Source organism: Condylura cristata, unplaced genomic scaffold (assembly GCF_000260355.1).
Source record: "Condylura cristata isolate star-nosed mole 26May11 unplaced genomic scaffold, ConCri1.0 scaffold00004, whole genome shotgun sequence".
Classification (NCBI taxonomy): Eukaryota; Metazoa; Chordata; class Mammalia; order Eulipotyphla; family Talpidae; genus Condylura; species Condylura cristata.
The window spans coordinates 3,274,890-3,293,757 of record NW_004567105.1 but is presented as its reverse complement, the minus strand read 5'-3'; the positions used below and the strand labels follow the sequence as shown (position 1 = coordinate 3,293,757).

Sequence of the window (18,868 nt, the reverse complement as noted above, 5' to 3'; positions counted from 1 at the left end):
GGGTGCAGCAGACCCGCCTCCTGGAAGAGGGGGAATGGAGCAGAATAGGTGCCCCTGGGAAGAGGGGCTGGAGGCCAGTGCCCGCCACCCTCACTGTCAGACCAGCCTGGTCAGTCCTGAGCAGCAGCCTGAGGCGGGGAGGGCGACCGGGATTGGCAGACACGGATACGCCCTGCGCAGAAGAGAGTGGGGAAATTTCCCTCCCTCAACACCCGCCAGCACTTGCCTCTCAGTGCTCAGGCCTCAGCACTCAGGCTAGGTCAGCTGGGTGTGTCTGCCCCCTCCCGGCGCCGTGGTCTCTTTGGTGAGGACACCCCCAGTCCCCCTATGTTCACTGCCAGCCAGTGGTCTCTCAGGTATTCTCTTGGCACCCTTGGTGAACAAAATAGATTTTTTCCCCAGAAGGTTGTGAAAATTATATAAATTCCAAGGCTGAACAGCGTCATTTCAACAGTGTCCTGCCACATCGGCAGCTACCACATCGGCACGTGAGCCTCCCTCCAGCCAGTAGCAGTTCCTCCGGTGGGTTGTAAGTATTGAACTCCAGGACGTAGCAGACGAGCTGGAATCTGAGGGACAGAAAAGGGTGGGGGTGCTCTTGGCCTTACCAGGCTTTACCAAGATGCCAGCTCCTCATCTACCTAATTTGGAAGAATCTCCCAGCAAGAGGTTCAACTTGGAACCCCCTTTACCGTATCTGGGGGAAAATCGGCCAGTGCACACTGTCTTCTCTTTTAACGGTGACTATTTGAAACCGCGCCTGCTCGTCTGCAGTATTCAGGGGTGCGGAGTAGTGGCAGCGCCAGTCAGCAGGCCGCCTCTCAGGCTTCCCCCTCCCCGCCCTCCCTGCCGTGAAGTGCGGTCATTTCCACCCCGTTGGATTGCCCGTGCAAGCCTGGCACAGACAGCTCAGATGCAGGACTTCACTGGTTCTGTACTGCGTGTGCTATTTGAAATTCAGCTGCCTTGCAGCTTACATGCAGCAACTAATTGTTCCACTAACTAACGTCTGGAAGGCTGTTTGGAGAAAGACTCTTTTCCCTGAAGTCCAATCTTTGCCTCAGCCAGGCCTTCTTTGGAAAGACTGTGCCTGCATAATTCAAGGTCAGGCAGCAGCCTCTGCTGTGAGTCATCCAGGCGGCTGGTGCCCTGTTCCCGTGCTGAAGCCAGCACAGCCGGCACGCTGGCCAGCCTGGCCAGTAGATGCCGAGGCCTCCTGCATGGTGGACATTTAGCTAGGCTTCTGGGGCCGCCCTGGTGGCCTCGGGGTTAAGTCTCAGCACTGTCACCGTGCAGCCTGAGTTCGATCCCCGGCCAGGGAGCTGACCCACGCGGCACGGCAGCCCTCTCCCGTCTCCCCACGGTAGTGTATTTCAGTAGATCTGTCTGTTCCTTACTCTGTCTCTCATGAATCATCTCATCCTTCACCCCCTGCACCTCTGGCCTGCACCCCAGTTCTTATATGCAAAAATAAATTTTAAAAGAAAACTCTTTAATTAAAAAAAAAAAAAGATAAGCTTTTGGTACCATCACCACCACCTCAGTGACTGACTGCCTTTCAGGGCCAGCACAGCCCGCAAGCCTTTCCTGCGGAAACAGCCACTTGCCTGAAGATGAAGTTGCTGTCGTCACAGTCGTCCCTAAGTGCAAAGTGCAAAAGGTTCATAAATGCCTAGCCTGGCCTCAGTAGTTAGCAGCTGGCACCGAGCTGCCCAGGCCAGTGGCCTGATGTCGCTCTGTTTGGCCTGCCCCTCGCAGGCCAAAGCCCTGGCCCAAGAGAAGCCTTAGAAACTCCATGTTTTTGTGTCCCCAGGCCACGTGTGCTGTGTGGCCATCTGAGTCTTGTGGCAGGTGGCAGGTCTTTCCCCCTTGGCTGATTCAGTTGAGAAACAGGATAAGAGAGGATGGCACTTGTGAAGCCAGGTCGGAGAGTGTGGCTCAGGCTTCAGGGAGTGAGCTTCTGCGCATGAGCCAGAACTCAGTGAGGTCACCTGCAGGAACCAGAGGGGCTTGCATTTGTGGGTGTAGGAGCACAGGAGAAGGTGTCCCTGGGGCTGCTGCTTCCAAAAGGAAGAGGGAGGGGCTGACTTTTGTTTCTCTTTCTAAACTCACTTTCAGAAAAACCTGTAGGAAGTTTCCTCCCATGGTGGAGTGTGTGGAGGTGAGAGAAGAGCCATGCCTCAGGAGAGGGGAGCAGCTTCCCTCACTCAGCACAGTGAGGCAGGCGTGGCCCGGCGCTCCCCGGGTGTCCATTGGGCAGCTGTGTCTCTGATGTCACAGTCTATTGCAGCAAAGTAGAAGGCGAACTAAAAGATAACCATGAAGCAGGTTGCATGCCAAGTCTCTCTGGATAGGTTACTGAGTCTTTCTAGGGCTTCTGATTTAATTTTCATAGAAAGAACAATTCTGTTTTTGCACATTTGTCATAAGCAGGTGGGAGGCAAAACCAGCGAGAGAAAGCCTGTGCCACTCGCTGTGGGCATCGGCCTTATGTTTTCCAGAAGCGACGGGCAAGGTCTGCGCCTGGAGTAAGCGAAAGAAGCTGATTCAGACAGCTCTCGCACCTCCAGGCTCACGTTCACATAGGCGTGAGTGGCTTCCCAGAATCCGCATCAGAACAGCACAGGAGCCATTTGGATCGCCCCCGCCCATCCAGCAACGAGGAAACTGCTTTCTTGGCCTCAGCTGGCGGGTTATTGAGGAATGTGGGAGCTCCGCACCCTCAGGCTGTCCATTCAGGGGCAGATTCCTCTGCAGAGAAAGATGCCAAGCACCTTTGTAGATTTCATATCTTGGGTTTTTTTCTTGATAAAGTGTTCTTCAAACAAATGTCCGTTAATTTTCCTTTTTTGTATCTATGAACTTTTTGCTGTATTTGAAAGGCTTTAAAGTATTATGCCTGCATTATAATGGAGATTTTTGTGTGTCAGTTTGAATACTTAGTCTTTAGTAAATACATCATTATTTATTGCATTAATATGAATGTTGCATAAACTTTCAGTAGCTTTCTTTTGGAACACTTAAAGACAGTTAAGTGTTTATTCTTAAAAGAAAAGATATTATTTTCTATTGTCTTGTCCTGTGAATAGCCTTTGTCATCTAAAAGTAAATGAACTGACACTTAATTTCTTTAAAATTCTTTTTAAAAAATGAACCTTCATTTCAGTTATAAAATACAAGCGTGTTGAACGCCAGTGCAACCCAAGAAGCCCCGCCAGCTTCAGCAGCCTGGCCCGTCCCATCCTGGCTCCGCAGGCTCGCGTAGGTGGGCGTCTTCCAGGGGCCAGCGTCTGGACTGTGGTTTTCACTCTCACCTTTGCCAAAATCAGAAGGAAGGAAAAATCTAGAGCCACTTATTACATCAATGTCTTAAACCTTTTCCAACACCCTCCCCTAGGCGGGGGAATTCCCTAGCACTCCCCACCTTCCTTCCCTGTGGTATGTGTGTACATCCCTGTGTATGTATACACCTGCACACACACACGGTCACTTAAGGTCATTGCTTCACAGTAGCCAGGATTTGGGTGACAGAATTTCAACCTAAGAAACAGTTTTTCACGCTGGCTTCCTTATATATTGCTTCCTTCTTATCTCTTCCAGGCAGTGTTTGTGTGTTCCTGCAGCGTTTTGCACAGAGTCTGTTCCCATGCAAACCAATGAGGGAGAAGTTTCGGAAGAAAGCACTTCCAAGGTCAGTGAAGTGCTGAGTGCGAGCAGCTTGGGTAGGAATTTAACAAGGCGACGGGATTTTATTTTCGGTGAATTTCAAAATTAGATTGGTTGAAATGAGAGCATCCTCTAAGATTGGGAAGGTTTTATTTTTCTTGTTAATGTGCACTTTTGGGGATGCTACTGACAAATTGAAAACCAATTATACTGAACTCATAGAGAACTTTGTGATTCATTTTTAGAATACTACACTTGATCTTTTCAAGTTTTATTATGCAAGTTAGAGATCTTTATTTTGAAAAGTAAAATATATCACAAGTGACTAAGGTAAGAAGCAAAAGCCTGTTTCTTCTTCCTGCTGCACAGAGGCTCCACTGGTGATTTTTTAGACATTGTTCTGTTATGCACATTCAAAAGATTTATTTATCTTTTTATACAAGAACGGGGTACAGGCCAGAGGTGTGGGGGAGGGTGGTGAGAGGATTCACCAGAGACAAAGTGGGGAGCAGCACAGGCAGATCAGCTGAAACACACTGTTGAGGGGAGCGGCTGGTTGGCTACCTGGCCAGGGATTGAACTGAAGTCATTGCTGTGGGCTTTTACGATGGTGGCACTGACACTTCACCCCTAGGCCACCAGGGAGCCCCCCAGAAAGCTTTTAAAACCTTAGAGGTGTTGTGGAGGTGGAAGTCAGGTGCCCACGGCCAGGCAGGGTTGTTCAAGAAAGCCTTCTGGGAGAGCCAGTTTTGGCGCGCTTGAAGAAACGTTCGGCTTGAAGAAACGTTCTGTGAAACTGCAGTGTCTTCTGTAGCTTTTCTTAGAGAGGTTTGTTCATGTCGGTTGGGAGATGGACAAGGATCACATAGTCTTCAGGAGTTGGCAAAGGCTCAAGGTTAGAAGGCTTCGTTCTCTACTAAAGAGAGAAGAAGCAGAAGACTTCCACAGGAGTGCTGTACCTCATTCCTTAATTAAGCACGCATGTTTGGCCATGCTTACGTTTATACTTCCTTTCTCGTCCGTTCCTGCCTTCTCACTGGCCGAGCAGCTGAGTGCTGACACACAGACAGACTGAACTATGCTTTTCTTTGTTTTGATTCTTAGAGCTCCAGGCATTTTAAGTGGAAGCAAGAAAAAAGAACGGTAAATTTCACATTCACTTAAAACTAGCTTTTTCCCCTGAATGCTCACTCAAAGGCAATTTTGTACAACCTGGTCACTTTCTCAGAGAGTTCTACTGTTTCAATGAGAGCTGCTGTTGTAAATACTGCAGGAAGAAAAGTTGACAGTTGCGGGTAATGTAAAACGTCAGCAACCCCTGCAGAGGTCCTCTAGGGGCACAGCGACTCTTCCTTGTGTTCTCCCAAGAATCACTTCAGGGCTTTTTTGATTTCCCTGCTGTATGTGTGGGAGAGGAATGCAATAGAACGGACATAGGAAGCCATACATCTGCCTTGTCATTCCATCATTTCAGAAGTTGAATATGAATGTTGTGTTCTGGAAAAGGCTGTTGATGACGTATCAGGAAGTCCGAAGCTGATTCTCTTGGGGAGACTCAGGGCACCTAGTCTGTTTGCTGTTTGTGTTTTTTTTTGACACATTGGCCTGAAATGTCCTGGGCAGCCTGGCCTTGCTGACCAGGTCTCTCAGCACTCACTCCTGCAGGGGCAAGTGTCCATTGTGAGGGAGGTTCAAGGTCTGGCATGGATTTACCAACACCTCTCTGACCATGGCTGCTTCTTTCTGTTGAACCTTCTCTCTCTTTCTGAGATAAAATTTAAAAAATTACACACATTAATAGGCATTTAGTTATGTATTTAATTCATTGAGCACCTAGGTGTGGCATGCAAAATCACATCAGCCTTGATTTCTATCCACTGGGAACTTCTGCTGTCGTAGAAAGAGGTGACCGCTCAGTAGAGGTGTGGTCATGGAGTCAGCCATGTGCCTTAGGAGCTAGAGAAGCTGTGAGTTCTTTCTGGAAAGAAGCTCCTCAGTGGAGTGAGTAACACTCCAGCGGGGGGCTCTTATTTGTTGTGTTGGTTGCCTGGTGAGTGGGTAGGCTGGAGCATGTAAGCCCTAGAAGCAGGAGCCATTTGCAGGATACGGAAATGGTTACGTGTGGTAGGAGGCGCTGTGTAGTCATTTGGGGTATCTGCAACCACACCAAAACGTTGTGGAGTAAAGCCACTGTCGCAGCCTCCTGGACAAGAGCTCCATGTAATTGTGCAGGCACCTCATCTGGAAATCTGCCAGCCAAGCCTGTCCCAGCCCCCTGGGCAAGGTCAGCATCGGCTGTGAGGAGTCGTGACCATGTGATCAAGGGGGGTTTTACCACAGCGGTCACCTTCCCCAAACCCATTACCTTAGTGTAATCAGGAGAAAAACATCAGGTAAATCCCAACAGAGAAACAGCCAGCAAAGTACCTGACCGGTACATCTCACCACTGTCAAGGAAAATGAGAAATGTCTGAGAACTCACAGCCAGAAGGAACCCAGGGAGACAGGGCAGCAGAATGGCACATGATGGCCTGGGTGAGATCCCAGGGGAACAAGAACCCAAGATAAAACGAAGGAAATCTGCATAAAGTGGGTGTTAGCTAACTATAATGGGTCAATATTGGCTCGTTGGGATAACTATACTAAGGTAAGATGTTAGCAATAGGGAAGACAGAGTTAGGTGTTTATGGGAATACTGTATCTTTGTAGATTTTTTGTTAATCTAAATCTGTTCTAAAAATTAAAGGGTGTGGATGGATGAACAAATGGATGGATTTAAATGCATGCCAGCACCACCATATCTCACTGCCTTTTATGGCTTGACTTGGAACAGTAGGGCCCTTTGCTCTGAGGTGTTGAGGGCACGGCCTCATGTCTTGTCAGCTTGACTGTCTGACTGTCACGTCAGCCCCCGTAGGCCCGGCCGGCGAGTGCCCACTGTGGCTGGCTCACGGCTGAGTTGGTGCTGGCTGCAGCTGGTACTTGGCTTCAGGCGTCACACACAGGCAGTCGACTTTCAAAGCACGGGAGTGGAATGTGCACTCCCCGTGATGACTGGATTTCTTCGACTTGTGCTTGCTTAGATCTGTGATGTGGAGGATAGTCTGAAATAGTTGTATCCTGACACTCAGATTCTCCAGTGAACGAATATGGTCGATCTAACCAATCTGTTTCCATCTAATTCTTCTTAAAATTATTTTTGGAGCATAACTGCCACTAGGTGTGTCATGTTTGCTTTTAGCGTCAGCACCAGGCTGCAGTATTTGTGTACTCTCAGAAAGAGTTAGCACAGTGAGTCTAGTTGCCATCCATCCCCCTGTGTAGTCAGTTTAGTTTCTTGAGATGAGAACTTTTAAGATCTACTGTCTTAAACAGCTGTGTTGGCAAGGGTGTGGCCGCATGGTGGGAACGTAACCTGGCCCAGCCCCTGTGGAAGGTGTGGTGGTTTTTCAAAATAATAACAATAGATATACCATGTGACCCAGCAACTCCATCTACCACAGATTCAAGCATGTACTCTGGTGTTCGTGCAACACTGTTTACAGCAGCCCAGTTATGGAAACAGCCTAAGTGCCCAGAGACAGAGGAGCAGATTTAAAGATGTGGGGTGTGTGGAATACCACTCAGGCATAAAAAAGATGAGCTCATGTCATTTGCGACAACATGGATGAAACTGGAGGGGGTTAGACTGAGCAAAATACGTTAGAAGGAGAAGGACAAATACTGGATGATTTCACTCATGTGAAGTATGAGAAACAAAGCAAAGAAATGAAAAAACTAAATAAAACCTTGGAGATATGGCTGCAGGGTTGAGGCTACTAGATGGGGAAGAAGGGAGGGTGGTGGTGGGGACCACAGGGACCTCCCATGATCTCTGATAAAGGACCCTGGGTGCTTCAGTGGTGACTGTGGTGACAAACATCTTAGGCGGTCTCAGCCTGTTTTCCGAAATCATACACAGCTGTAAACAAGTATTACCCCAGCTTACGAGCACTGGGGCGGAGGGCCTGTCCACGTGGCTGCCCGGAAGTGCGTCCCCACCCTTCGTGCTCGGCTCCCTCTTCACAGCCCCACCTGCCCTTCCCCTCCCTTGCTTTGCCATAGCTCCAGCAGGTGAAACCTCGCCACGGCTTCAGGCCCCACTTCCCCTTTCGCAGGCCGCTGGCCGCGTCCGTCTCCTTACAAATGTCTAAGGAGTCTTCTGCTCACTTTGAAATTCGGTTGTTGTTTTGTTTCTAACGACGGAGTGGTATAAGTTCTTTACATATTTTGGATGTTGGCTTCTAATCAGTCTTGCAGACACCTTCTCCCACCGTCAGGCACGCGTTTGTTTGAGGGTGCTAGGAGCAGAGGGTGCAGCAACTTTGTAGTTTATCGAGTTTCCACTTACTCAGTTTTGCTTTTGTTGCTTTTGCTTTTGGTTGTCACAGGTATAAAGTCGTCCCTAGGTCTGATGTTAGGGAACTTGTTACCTCTGGTCTCTTCTGGGAGTTTTATGGTCTCAGGTCTTACATTCAACCTTTAATCCATTTTTTTTTTAAAGATTTATTTATTTATTCATACAGAACTGGGGTACAGGCCAGAGGCTCAGGGGCGGTGAGAGGCTTCACCAGAGACAGAGTGGGGAGCAGAACAGGCAGAATGAAGAAGTACACTGCTGAGGGGAGCAGCGGGCGGGCCAGGAGAGGTCTGGCTCGCCATGTGGTCTCCTTCGGGGCAGGCGGCAGGCGGGAATCGAACTCATGCGGAAGTGGCCTCAGATTCTCAGTGCTGTGCTTTAACCCGCTGCGCCACCAGGGAGGGCCAACCTTTAATCCATTTTTGAGGTGATTTTGAATATGGTGTAAGAGAGTGGTACCTACCATCTCGCTCTTTTGCGTGACTGTCCTGTTTTCCCATCACCATTTATTGAAGAGACATCACTGAAAATGAGGTTTTTGGAGACTTGACCCCTGTGTTAAGGGAAGTAAAAGCAAAAATAAACAACTGAGATTATCTCAAATTAAAAAACTTTTTACACAGCAAAATACATATAGTTTGGTTTTGTTTATATATTTTGTTTTATATATATATATAGATTAAAAAGATATGTGCTGTATGGCTTTACGAATGGGAGGAAGTATTTACGTGTTATACAAATGAAATGTGTAAAAACCTTACAAAGACAACAATTAAAAGAAAACCAGTTAATAAATGGCATTAGCTTCAAACGGACAGTTCATCAAAGGGGACGCCCAGGAGGCCCGTGGGAACACGGAGACGTGCTCATCACCACTTCTCATGAGAGATGCAAACCCACAATGAGATGCCCCCTCGCGTCTGTGAGCAGGGCGCCTTGTGAAAAGACCCCCAATGACAGTCTCAGAGAGGAAGGATGTAGAGAAAGGGGACCCACCGCTCTGGTTGGTGGGGATGTGAACTGGTGCAACCATTTTGGAAAGTGATCTGGATTTTCCTTTAAAAGCTAACAGTGGGGCCCTCCCTGGTGGCGCGGCAGTTAAAGCACAGCACTAAGAAGCTAAAGCCACTGCAGCATGAGTTCGCTTCCTCAGCAGTGTCCTTTGTCAGTCAGCCTTTTCTGCTCCCCACTCTGTCTCTGGTGAATCCTTTCACCCCACCACCACCTGTGGCCTGTACCCCAGTTCTTGTATGCATAAATAAATAAATCTTAAAAAAAAATTTTTGCAGACTCAAGTAAACCAAATGAGGTTTCCGAGGTTGCTGGGGGAGAGAGGAAAGGGATAGCATTGGTGGTGGTGGGGAAATGCAGAATAGAAATGGGACTTAAGTTCCGGGGCGACTCGACCAGAGGAGCGCCCATGAAAGCGAGCTCGGTTCCCTGCTTGGAGCTCTCATCGCTGCTTCTGCGGACTTGTTTGTTTGGTAAATGGTTTTTGTCAGACCTGGGACTAAAGCTCCATATGTGAGCATGTATTTCAGCAAAGCAAATAGACATATCCAAACCAGTGCACTGAAACAAAGAAATAGCCAACACCAAAGCAGGTCCTGCAAATTACAGGAATATTGCATATATATTTAAAAATTAGCAGTAACAGATAAAGCTGAATCTTCTAGAGAAGCAAATAAAACATCAAAGTGATAAAAATGGAAAGACAAAGAAGAAAATAATAAATCGATACCATAAATTCAACACTGAATAACATGAGTTCCTGAGAGAAAAGAAATTGTGGGAGATAAAATATTCAAATAAATAAGCAGAGAAAAATGTGCCAACCCTGAAGAGCCTAAGTTTTAAAACTGCAAGCACCTATTTAGTACTTTGCAGTTGTAGAAAACTGAGGAGATATAGCCTACGTTTCTAGAGAAGAGAGGTGATTTCCAAATCTCCAGGGTTTGGAAGATACGGAACTTCTGTGTGTGGCCCTGGACGGTGCAAGCCGGAGGAGCACGGCTTTCCAAAGTTGTGGGAAAAGTGTTTACTAACTTGAACCTCTGTATTGCTCATATAGGTGGGTTAAAAAACAAAACTCTGAATGTTAATTCTATGTATGAATAAATGAAGGACAGTCCAGTCATTGGCGGTCTTAAAAAATTCACCTCTCATATATCACGTGTCAGGAAATCACTGGATTATATGGTCCACCTAACCAGGGAGTAAGCCCGATGAGAGAGGAAGACAGCGGGTCTGGGAAACAGATGTTGCACGTAGGAGAGCGAGCGGGAATGCCGGAGAGGAAGGGGAGAGACAGTTCTGGCAAGGTGTCAGCTATTTAGCAGCCTGGAGAACAGACACTCCAGACTGGAACAGGGAAACCCCTGAGGAGTGTCTCCAAGACTGGAGTGAACTGATAGATTAACAGAAGTGTTTGAATTTATTAAAAGGAGACTTACAGCTCAGTTGGAGAGTTTGAGGATGAATTAGTGAAAAATACATAATAAGTCCTAAGCCGAAAAAATGGAAAGAGTAAGAGGCAGTGGTAATTGACAGTTCCAAGGAAAATCAGAAATTGTACAAGAAAGGAAATTTAATTATACTGCGCCGTGTGATTCCTGTGTGCTGTTTACTCAGTGACAGCCCTTCTAGGCGCATGTTGATTTGGACAAGAAACCCGATGACTTCTGTGAGGAGGAGGGATGGCGGCTGTGTGTGGTGGGAGAGGAGAGGGCTGCTTTTGTTTATAACCTCGTGCTATTACTTGACTTTTAAAGTCACATCCGTAACTTCAGTACATTTAAATTTTAAAAATTAGGTCAGTGAGAGGGCATGAAAGCATCGGGGTGCAGTTTATTCTTTTAGGAATTAGGGTGCAAAGGGAAAGGCAAAGTTGGGAGGGTATTTAGAGGGATTATTAGGCCAAAAATAATTTTCCAGGACAGAGGAAATCACAGACTTTGCAGGTTGAGAGGGCGGAGGCGCTGGAGGCAGAGGGCTGTTGAGGTAGTGAGATCCCAGAGGCGCAGCGTGGCGTGAGGTGTGAATGTAGAATGTTGTGAGGAAGTGAGGCTTGCCGAGCAGTGTGGGGCAACAATGAGTAACAGTGCGGTTCATGCCGCAGCGCCGAGAAGGCAAAGCAGTGGCCTCCGTGTGAGACGGGCCCCCACGACCACTGGCATGACTGAGGAGATGCCTGCTGGCTGGCGGACGAGCAGAAAGGGTGGGGTAAAGGCCAGAATGTGGTGCAGTCAGCTGCACACAGGCAGCTTTCAGAGGTGTGTTGAATGAATGAAAGACCGACAAGAAAGGCTGTGTTGGGCTCTGGAATACACAGACAAAGGTGACATTGTTTTCCTCCCAGCCTCACCTGGAAGGAGATAGGTAAAGGATCACAGCTGGGCTAGGCCTCTGAGGTGAGAGGAAAAGGCTCCTTGGGCAGCTTTCCCTCAGAAGAGCGGGGGAGTCGGAAAAAGTGCTCCCCAGAAAAAAAGTAACTTTTGAACCAGTCTTTGAAAGGTGACTAGAAGTTCACCCCAGACGGGATGAAGACGAGCTTCCAGGCAGACGCCGAAACACGAGTACCTAGTGGAAGGGGATTGGCACACGTGAAAAGGACCCTTTCTGTAGCCTTCTCCAGCCAGGCTCTGTGCTCCCAGGAGCAGGGGAGGAAAGCAGAGAGGCGGGCAGGACAGGGGCCCCCCCCCCCCCCACCCCCGCCCCGAGAACAAGGTGGTGGTGAGCAGATGGAAGAGTGAGGGAGAAAATTTACCTGCCGCCGAGGCTCTGAGTGGCTGACCCTGAGGAAAACACTGGAAGTCACAGTGAATTCTCCTAGCAGCTTCACAGGGCCGGGGCACAGGGGACGGGAGTGTGGGGGTATGAGAAGGGGTCACGGGGTCCAAGTTGGACATCACAGTCCACAGTCCTGGGTGTGCTGCGGCCCTGAGCCCTGCCTCGGAGTTCTGCTATTTCCTGGCAGTGGAAAGGAGATGGGGACCAGGCTGACCCATCTAGTGGGCAGAGAGGCATCTGACCCCTCTAGTTGATGAGGTCAGCACCTTCCCGTGTTGCCAGGTTGGTGCCCACATTGTGTGGTCACTGGCCAGCTTTTTGCTTGTGATTCCTACTAAGGTAAGTTTGTTGCAGGGAGAGACTGTCATCTTCACCATTATCTCCTCCCAGCACTCAGTTCGTAAACACCATTTAATGAATAAAACAGTAGTCAAGAAAAGGTGAGGATATGCTGTGAGTTTTATGAATAGAAGTAGTGAAACTCCAGAAAATGATGTCACGGGGAGGAGTGGTGGAACCATCAGGGTGAGCCCAGAAGTGGGGGGAGGGGGAATTTGTAGCACTGATGTGGGCAACAATGTGGAGAGACCTGAGGGAAAAATGAAGTAGCAGTGAGGCCTGGGACCTCTCTGGACTGTTTTTATTGCCTGAGGTGACGGGGAGTGAGAAAAGGCGACCTGGCGTGAAGGAGAGGGTGTCTCTGGGGAAGAGCATCTGAATTGGCACTAACGGCGCTTCCAGGCTTCTGGAAGAGGGTCCACTTTCTGTGGGCTCACAAGGTGGAGGGGCAGGGTGCATGCTGGGCCAGGGGTCAGCGTGGGCGTGGACGAGTCGCTGGGCAGGTGGGAAGATCATGTAAGCAAGTGAACTCCTTTCATCCCTCAGGGAGGGGCAGATGCCTGTGAAGGATTGTGAGGAGAGCCCTGTGATCAGATTTGCATTTCACAAAGCCTGTTTGATGAAAGTGATTTGGAGGATGATTTGAAGTGACAAGAAACTCAGAAGCGAAAAGACCAGAGGTTTTGGAAGTAGTGAGATCTAGAAAAGCTGGCCTGATTATGATCGTTAAAAGGGAGGAAGGAGGAGCGATGAGAGTGATTTAGAGAAGCCATGGGACTTAGTGCTGAACAGGGTGGGGTGAAGGAAGGAAGGCAGACAATTTTGTGCAGTTCTCGCTGTCCTGCTTAGGGACCTTAGTGAATGATCTTGTCATTCACAGAGATAAGGGCTTTAGAAAGGAGAGGAAATTAAGGGCCACGATGATGTTACATTGTGGACCTAGTGGGCCATTCGAGCAAAGAAGACACGCAAAACATGGAGGCTGAAGTTGGGATCCAGAAGCCAGTGAAGAGGAGGTTGCCCAAGCCCTGGCCTTGGCCTGTCATCGTCATTGTGCTGAATTAGAAACTGACTCACTAAAAAGCAAGGCTCAAGTCCATGATTTACATCTCAACTGGGGGTGGGGGTGGGGTGGGGTTTAAAGATGGCAGGTCAAGAAACTTTCCTAATACCTATTAGTGGCAGAATAGTCCTTTGAGAAAATGATGAAGGCTTGAGGTGCTAAGAAGCTTAATAAATTTAAACATTCTGTCACCTTTTTCTCTAATTTCAAAGCTTGACATTTGCACAGTTAAGTGCATAAAGTGACAAAATGCAAGGCCCAGGGATTTTATTTTTTCGCTGACGTATATTCTCTTGTTACCACGACAGGCTCAAGATCACCCCTAGTTTCTCGGAAGTTCTATCAGCAACCTGGTAGCTGGGTGGGGTGAAGGAAGGAAGGCGGACAATTTTGTGCATTTCCTTCCAGAGTTTTTAGCTCCAGCGTAGACTTAGGACCCGAGATTCCTCCCCTCCTTGCAAAGCCCTAAGGGCTGAGGAACCAGGAGTCCGTAGAAAAGATCCCTGCAGACTCTCTGGCGCGCAGTGTGTGCCTTTTGTCCTTGCCTGCACTCCCTCCACTTTCTCTTTTTAATGCAAACAAAGCAAACCTCCCCATTCTTCTGCCCTTTGGGAATGGTAGCCTCTTCACGTGCTCCCAGTTCTCCAGCATTCCTGAGAAGTGAGACCTGGTGCAGAAGGAAGAGCTGGAAAGCCTGGTGTTTTATAGGGTGGCACAGTTGGTGAGTAGCTGTGTGTCTCCAGGTCTCTAGGTCCCATAAGAAGCTGACTGTTTTTTCTAAGTTGGGAATAATCCCATCTGATTTCTTTTCAGATCATGCCTGGGGGGGGGCGGTTCACAGAATGGTGCCTTTGGGGGGGCTCACAGAACGGACGCCGTACAGTCCCCATGTGCAGAGGTCAAATGTCCTTGTCCTTCTTACTGATCAGTTAACTCCCTGAAGTAGGAACTTGCTTCTGTGTTCCTTTGAAAATTTATATCGAGAAATAAACCACACATATCGAAGAGAAAAGAAAAAAACTGCAGCTCAAGGCATGATTCTAAAGCCAAGAGCCATGTAACTACTGCGTGGGCCAAGAAATAGAACACAGGGAAACCCACGACCTCCCTTGTGGCCCTTCGTGGCCACATTTTCTCCCTCCCTCCTAAGATACTCACTGGCCTAAATTTGTATTAGCCATTCCCTTTCCTTTTTCTTTATGGTTCTTAAATACACACACACATGTATGTGTGTACATGTATGTGCATGTATATGCATGCATGTATATATGTATATCTAAGTATACACAGGTTTAAAGATGTATATATTTGAACCTTATATTGATGGAATTATACTCGCTATGTATCTTTGCTTCTCTCACCCAGTATTATGGTTTTTATACCCAATCCAGGTTGAGGTGTGTAGTTTCTGTAGTTCATTTATTTCCATACATGTAATATTTAATTATTTGAAAACTCTGTAGCCTACTTACTTCTTTTACTATTGAAGGCTGTTTATTTTTGTATTTTTTCTGTTAAGAATGATATTGTTAAAATATGGATGATATGTTCAAGTGCGTTTTAGGGTAGATATATACCTAGAAGTGTATCCACTAATGTGTAGGATGAATACATATGAAAAATCAGGTAGGCCAGAGAGCAGCAAGCTTTCCCTCCCCCAGGAAGGGGTGGTGAGAGCTGCCGCAGCTCTGGGTCCTCGGCAACACTTGATATTATCCAACTCTTTAATTTTAGCTAACCAGGTAGTTTGAAATGGTATGTCTTTGTGATTTGAATTTTCATTTTCCTGATTGACATGAGGTCGAACATCTTTCTGTATGTTTAGGGATATTTATACATCCCCTTTGGTGAATCCTGACTCAATTATTTTGTAAACTTTTCTGGGAGGTTGTGTTTTTTGTTACTAACTTAAGTAATTCTTCATTCTACTCAAGATGTTAATCCTTTGTGATAGGTAATTTGTAAATCTACCTACTTCCTTTTTATTCTGTAAATCTTGTCACCCAAGGAAAAATACCGTCAAGCAAAACTGGAAATCGAAAACTGTTGATCCCACTTCTGTGCCAGGCACTGCAGTGCCATGACCCCTGGGACTGCAGAGGGCCAGCTCTGGGAGTGGGGGTGGGGGTGCGTCCTGGTGTGCCTCCTGCTGACCTGTGATGCTTCTTTTGCAGGTGGAACAGGAGGATTTTGTAATGGAAGGGCATGGCAAGACTCCACCTCCTGGTGAAGAAAGCAAACAGTGAGTCACAGTTTATTTTAAAAGGCTCCTACTGCAGACCTTCCGAAAGCGTGGGTCAAACTTGCCTGGAGCCTGCTGAGGGATGTATACATTGGGCGCTTTGTGGCGCTCACCAGTTGCTTGGTGGCTGCTAGAGTGTCGCTTCTATTTATAGACAGACGAACTGGAGAGACAAGAAAGTTGGCTTTGTGGGTTTTCACACTTGACTAATCAAAATTTATGTTACGCGTTAGCGAAGGCTTTAAGGCTCAGGACATTCCAAATTGAACTAATTCAGTCTGGTTGACTTCCAAAGGAAGTGTAAAATGGTACCTCCTTTTCTAGCAATGTCTTTATGAAGTGAACTAAATTAATCAACTCTTTCCCTGCATTCCAAGTGTGAATTTATTTGAAAAGTACTTCCTGAAATTCTATTCCATTTAGTTGTTTATACTTCTGATCTTTGTTTAAATAACAAATCTTTGTTTCTCTAAAGGGACAGGAATTATAAATAATATAACTCTACCAACATTCTAAATAATTCAGACGCTCTCTCTTGCCTTCTTAAAGAGTGATAAGTCTTAAACTTGAAATTGCAAGTCCCCTGGGTAGCTTCTCAATGGCAGTGAGATTATTTTTCCCTCCCTCCCTCTGCCTCAGAACGTGAAAAGTTGTGTTGCAGTGCAGACTGGTGTTTCATATGCCCTTTTAGAGGAAAAATAGTTAAAACTGGCTTAAAGGACTGTCATCACTATGATTTTTTAAATTCAGACAGTAGTAGTCTCTTAAATTGAGGGGACAGAGATTCATGGAATTTACTGAAAATCTATAGAGAGAAACTTTGTTCTCATGCCTTTTTTTTTTTTTCCTAGAAAATAATTTAGTCTTGTTGTGTCTTCTGAAAAGTATGCCTGCAGCCCTGAGGAATGCACTGTGCAGAACGTGCACACTGCCACAGGCCAGGTTCACTGCGGAGAGTGTTTCTCCTATTTGTTGTGAATGGAAACCAGGATATTTTCACAGCTGGTTTAATTTGCCAACCAGGCTGTTTTAAAAATAGCTTACAATATAAATCCTAACTCTGCTGTATCCTGTCAAATGTGCTTATATTCTGCACGGGCAGAGGCGGTCAGTTCATCTTGGGGAAGTTACTGTGTCTGCATCAAGCCCCAGTGGCATTATGTGAACATCGCAGGAGCCTCTCTTTGCTCCCCCACCCAACCCCACTCTCTCATCAGGGGTCTTAAAAACCGACCCTCCCCTCTGAAGAGGGCTTCCCGTGGCTAACTGCTCATATTGGGCACTGCATTTGCTGTTCTCATCACTACGTAGAGCAGGGCCGGCCGCTCGCCCGTGGGCAGCTTGAAATGGAGAGTAGCACTCGAACTCAGATCCCTCTGACTTGGAAGTGTTTATACTCTCTCTCTAATCCAATTCTTTGCTGCCTAGGAAGCCGTGTTCCTGAAAAGTACTGTGTTTAGCAAAACTGCAGTTGCCCAAAGCCAAGTCGGCTGGATAAGGGGGAAACAAAGAAAATGGCATGAAGCCTATTTTAAAAACAGATGAAACTTCTGTCTCTAGAAGGTATCCATTTCCCAGACAGACCCGTCTTTATCTTTACCTGCTCTGGTAACCCCTGTCCTGAATCAGCATCTTCAGATATTCAGGAAACCCCGCTGGTGCTGACTATCCCCCAAGTGAAAGGTTATGAAACTTGTGCTTCTTGGAGAGCGCCCGCCGACCCCAGGGACTGGAAACGTCCTGCCTCCCTGGGCCTGGCCCGCTGGCCTACCTTGCAGCAAGCAAGCAGCAGTGGCTCTGCTCACCAGGCCCTCCTGCTGCACCGGCCCGCCTCCGTGTGGGGTGGGGAGCAGAGGAGCGCTGTTCCTTTGTTGGTGGCAACAGGAATAAAAAGATCAAAGCTCTTTTTGTATCTCAGAACTGCTCTTGACACGGGATGACTGAATGTTGGTCAGTAGGCTCTAGGCACCCAGAAGACTCTCTGAGTACTGGCGCCACGCAGGGCTGTCCTCATTTGGCGACTCCCCTTCCTTCTTTTACTTTTTAAATCATAAAAGAAATGATGTAAATCTGGCAGCAGAAATAAAACAAGGCTCTTCTTTCACCTTCGTTCCCCTCCTAATCTTTCTAAACATTTTCTGTATCTGTTAAAACAACTAAATCTATCTGTACCGGTATAATTCTTCTGGGACTGCTTTTTAAATTTGACATCTTTGCGGTCTCTTCCCTCCTTTTAAATGTCTGTGAAACATCCCGTCGGGGGGACATACCACAGTCCTTCCCCAGGCTATGTCTGGTGGCTTTTACTTCTCTGATGATTATAGGTAAATTTCTGTAGACTAGATTTCTAAAGGTGAAGCTCTTTGGTTCCATGTTTTTATACGAAGGTTGCTGCTATCAAATGGCCTTCCCAAAAAGCTTTGCCATTGTCATGTATCTTTAAAATTCTGCCACTTTAATATTTTATTGTTTTAATTTTATTTTTATAGTTACTAATGAGATGGAGTATCTTTAGTTTATTGCACATTGATTTTTTTTTTCGTGTATTACCTATTTACATATTATCCCCATTTTTCTATCGGATTTTTTTTTTTACAGCTGTGTGGGAGCCATTTATAAAATATCGATATTAACTACTGCCTGCTGAGATGTTTTAAATATTGTCTCCCAGCCTTAATGTTTTAACACTGGGGTATATTTCATGCTAATAAACCTTTGAAATTTTTATATAGTAAAATTGATTACCCTTTATGGCTTCTGTGTTTTATGCTTGATTAGAGAAGTCTTCCCTACCTAAACATGATAAAATATCCTTAGTTTTCTTTTTAAAGATTTATTTATTTATGATACAAGGATTGGAGTATAGACCAGAGGACTCACCAGAGACAGACTGGGGAGTAGGACAGGTGGATCCACTGAAATCCACTGCTGAGGGGAGCAGCGAGACAGGAGAGGTCTGCTGCACCCTGGGGTCACTCCCTGGCAGGGGATTGATCTGGTGCTGCAGTGGCTGAGAATAGTTTCGTAGTGCTGCGCTCTAACCTGAAGCGCTACCAGGGAAGGCCCTCCACTGTTTCCTTTAGGAAATCAGATGGAGCACAGGACAACTTAATTTACACAAGACCACAGAGTAAGTTCTTATGAGAATTCGGACTGATTTTTTTTTCTTGGTTAGGTGACCTGCGCCATTCTCCTTGCTGCTTACGTCACTTTATCCAGGTTCTAGTAGTCTTGACAACATTATATCTGTGGTGTTTATTCCCATACAACTGAATTCTAGTAATAGACAGCTCTGCATGTAACACATTCGTGAAAAATAACTGACCTTTGATCTGGAGGAATAGTTGTGCTAAACTGAATATTTAGATCA

General features: G+C 46.7%; 1 protein-coding gene across 6 annotated transcripts in view; it reads left to right on the top strand.

Annotated features, from left to right (window-relative positions):
• Window positions 1-18,868, top strand: part of TNRC6B (trinucleotide repeat containing 6B) — a 180,068-nt gene that overhangs the window by 48,317 nt on the left and 112,883 nt on the right. For all 6 annotated transcript variants that reach the window (XM_012720494.1, XM_012720491.1, XM_012720493.1 and 3 more), the window contains exons 3-4: window positions 3,601-3,691; window positions 15,431-15,498. In XM_012720494.1, the coding sequence (XP_012575948.1) occupies window positions 3,647-3,691; window positions 15,431-15,498 (113 nt within the window). In that variant the 5' untranslated portion in view covers window positions 3,601-3,646. The remainder of the gene's footprint in view (window positions 1-3,600; window positions 3,692-15,430; window positions 15,499-18,868) is intronic.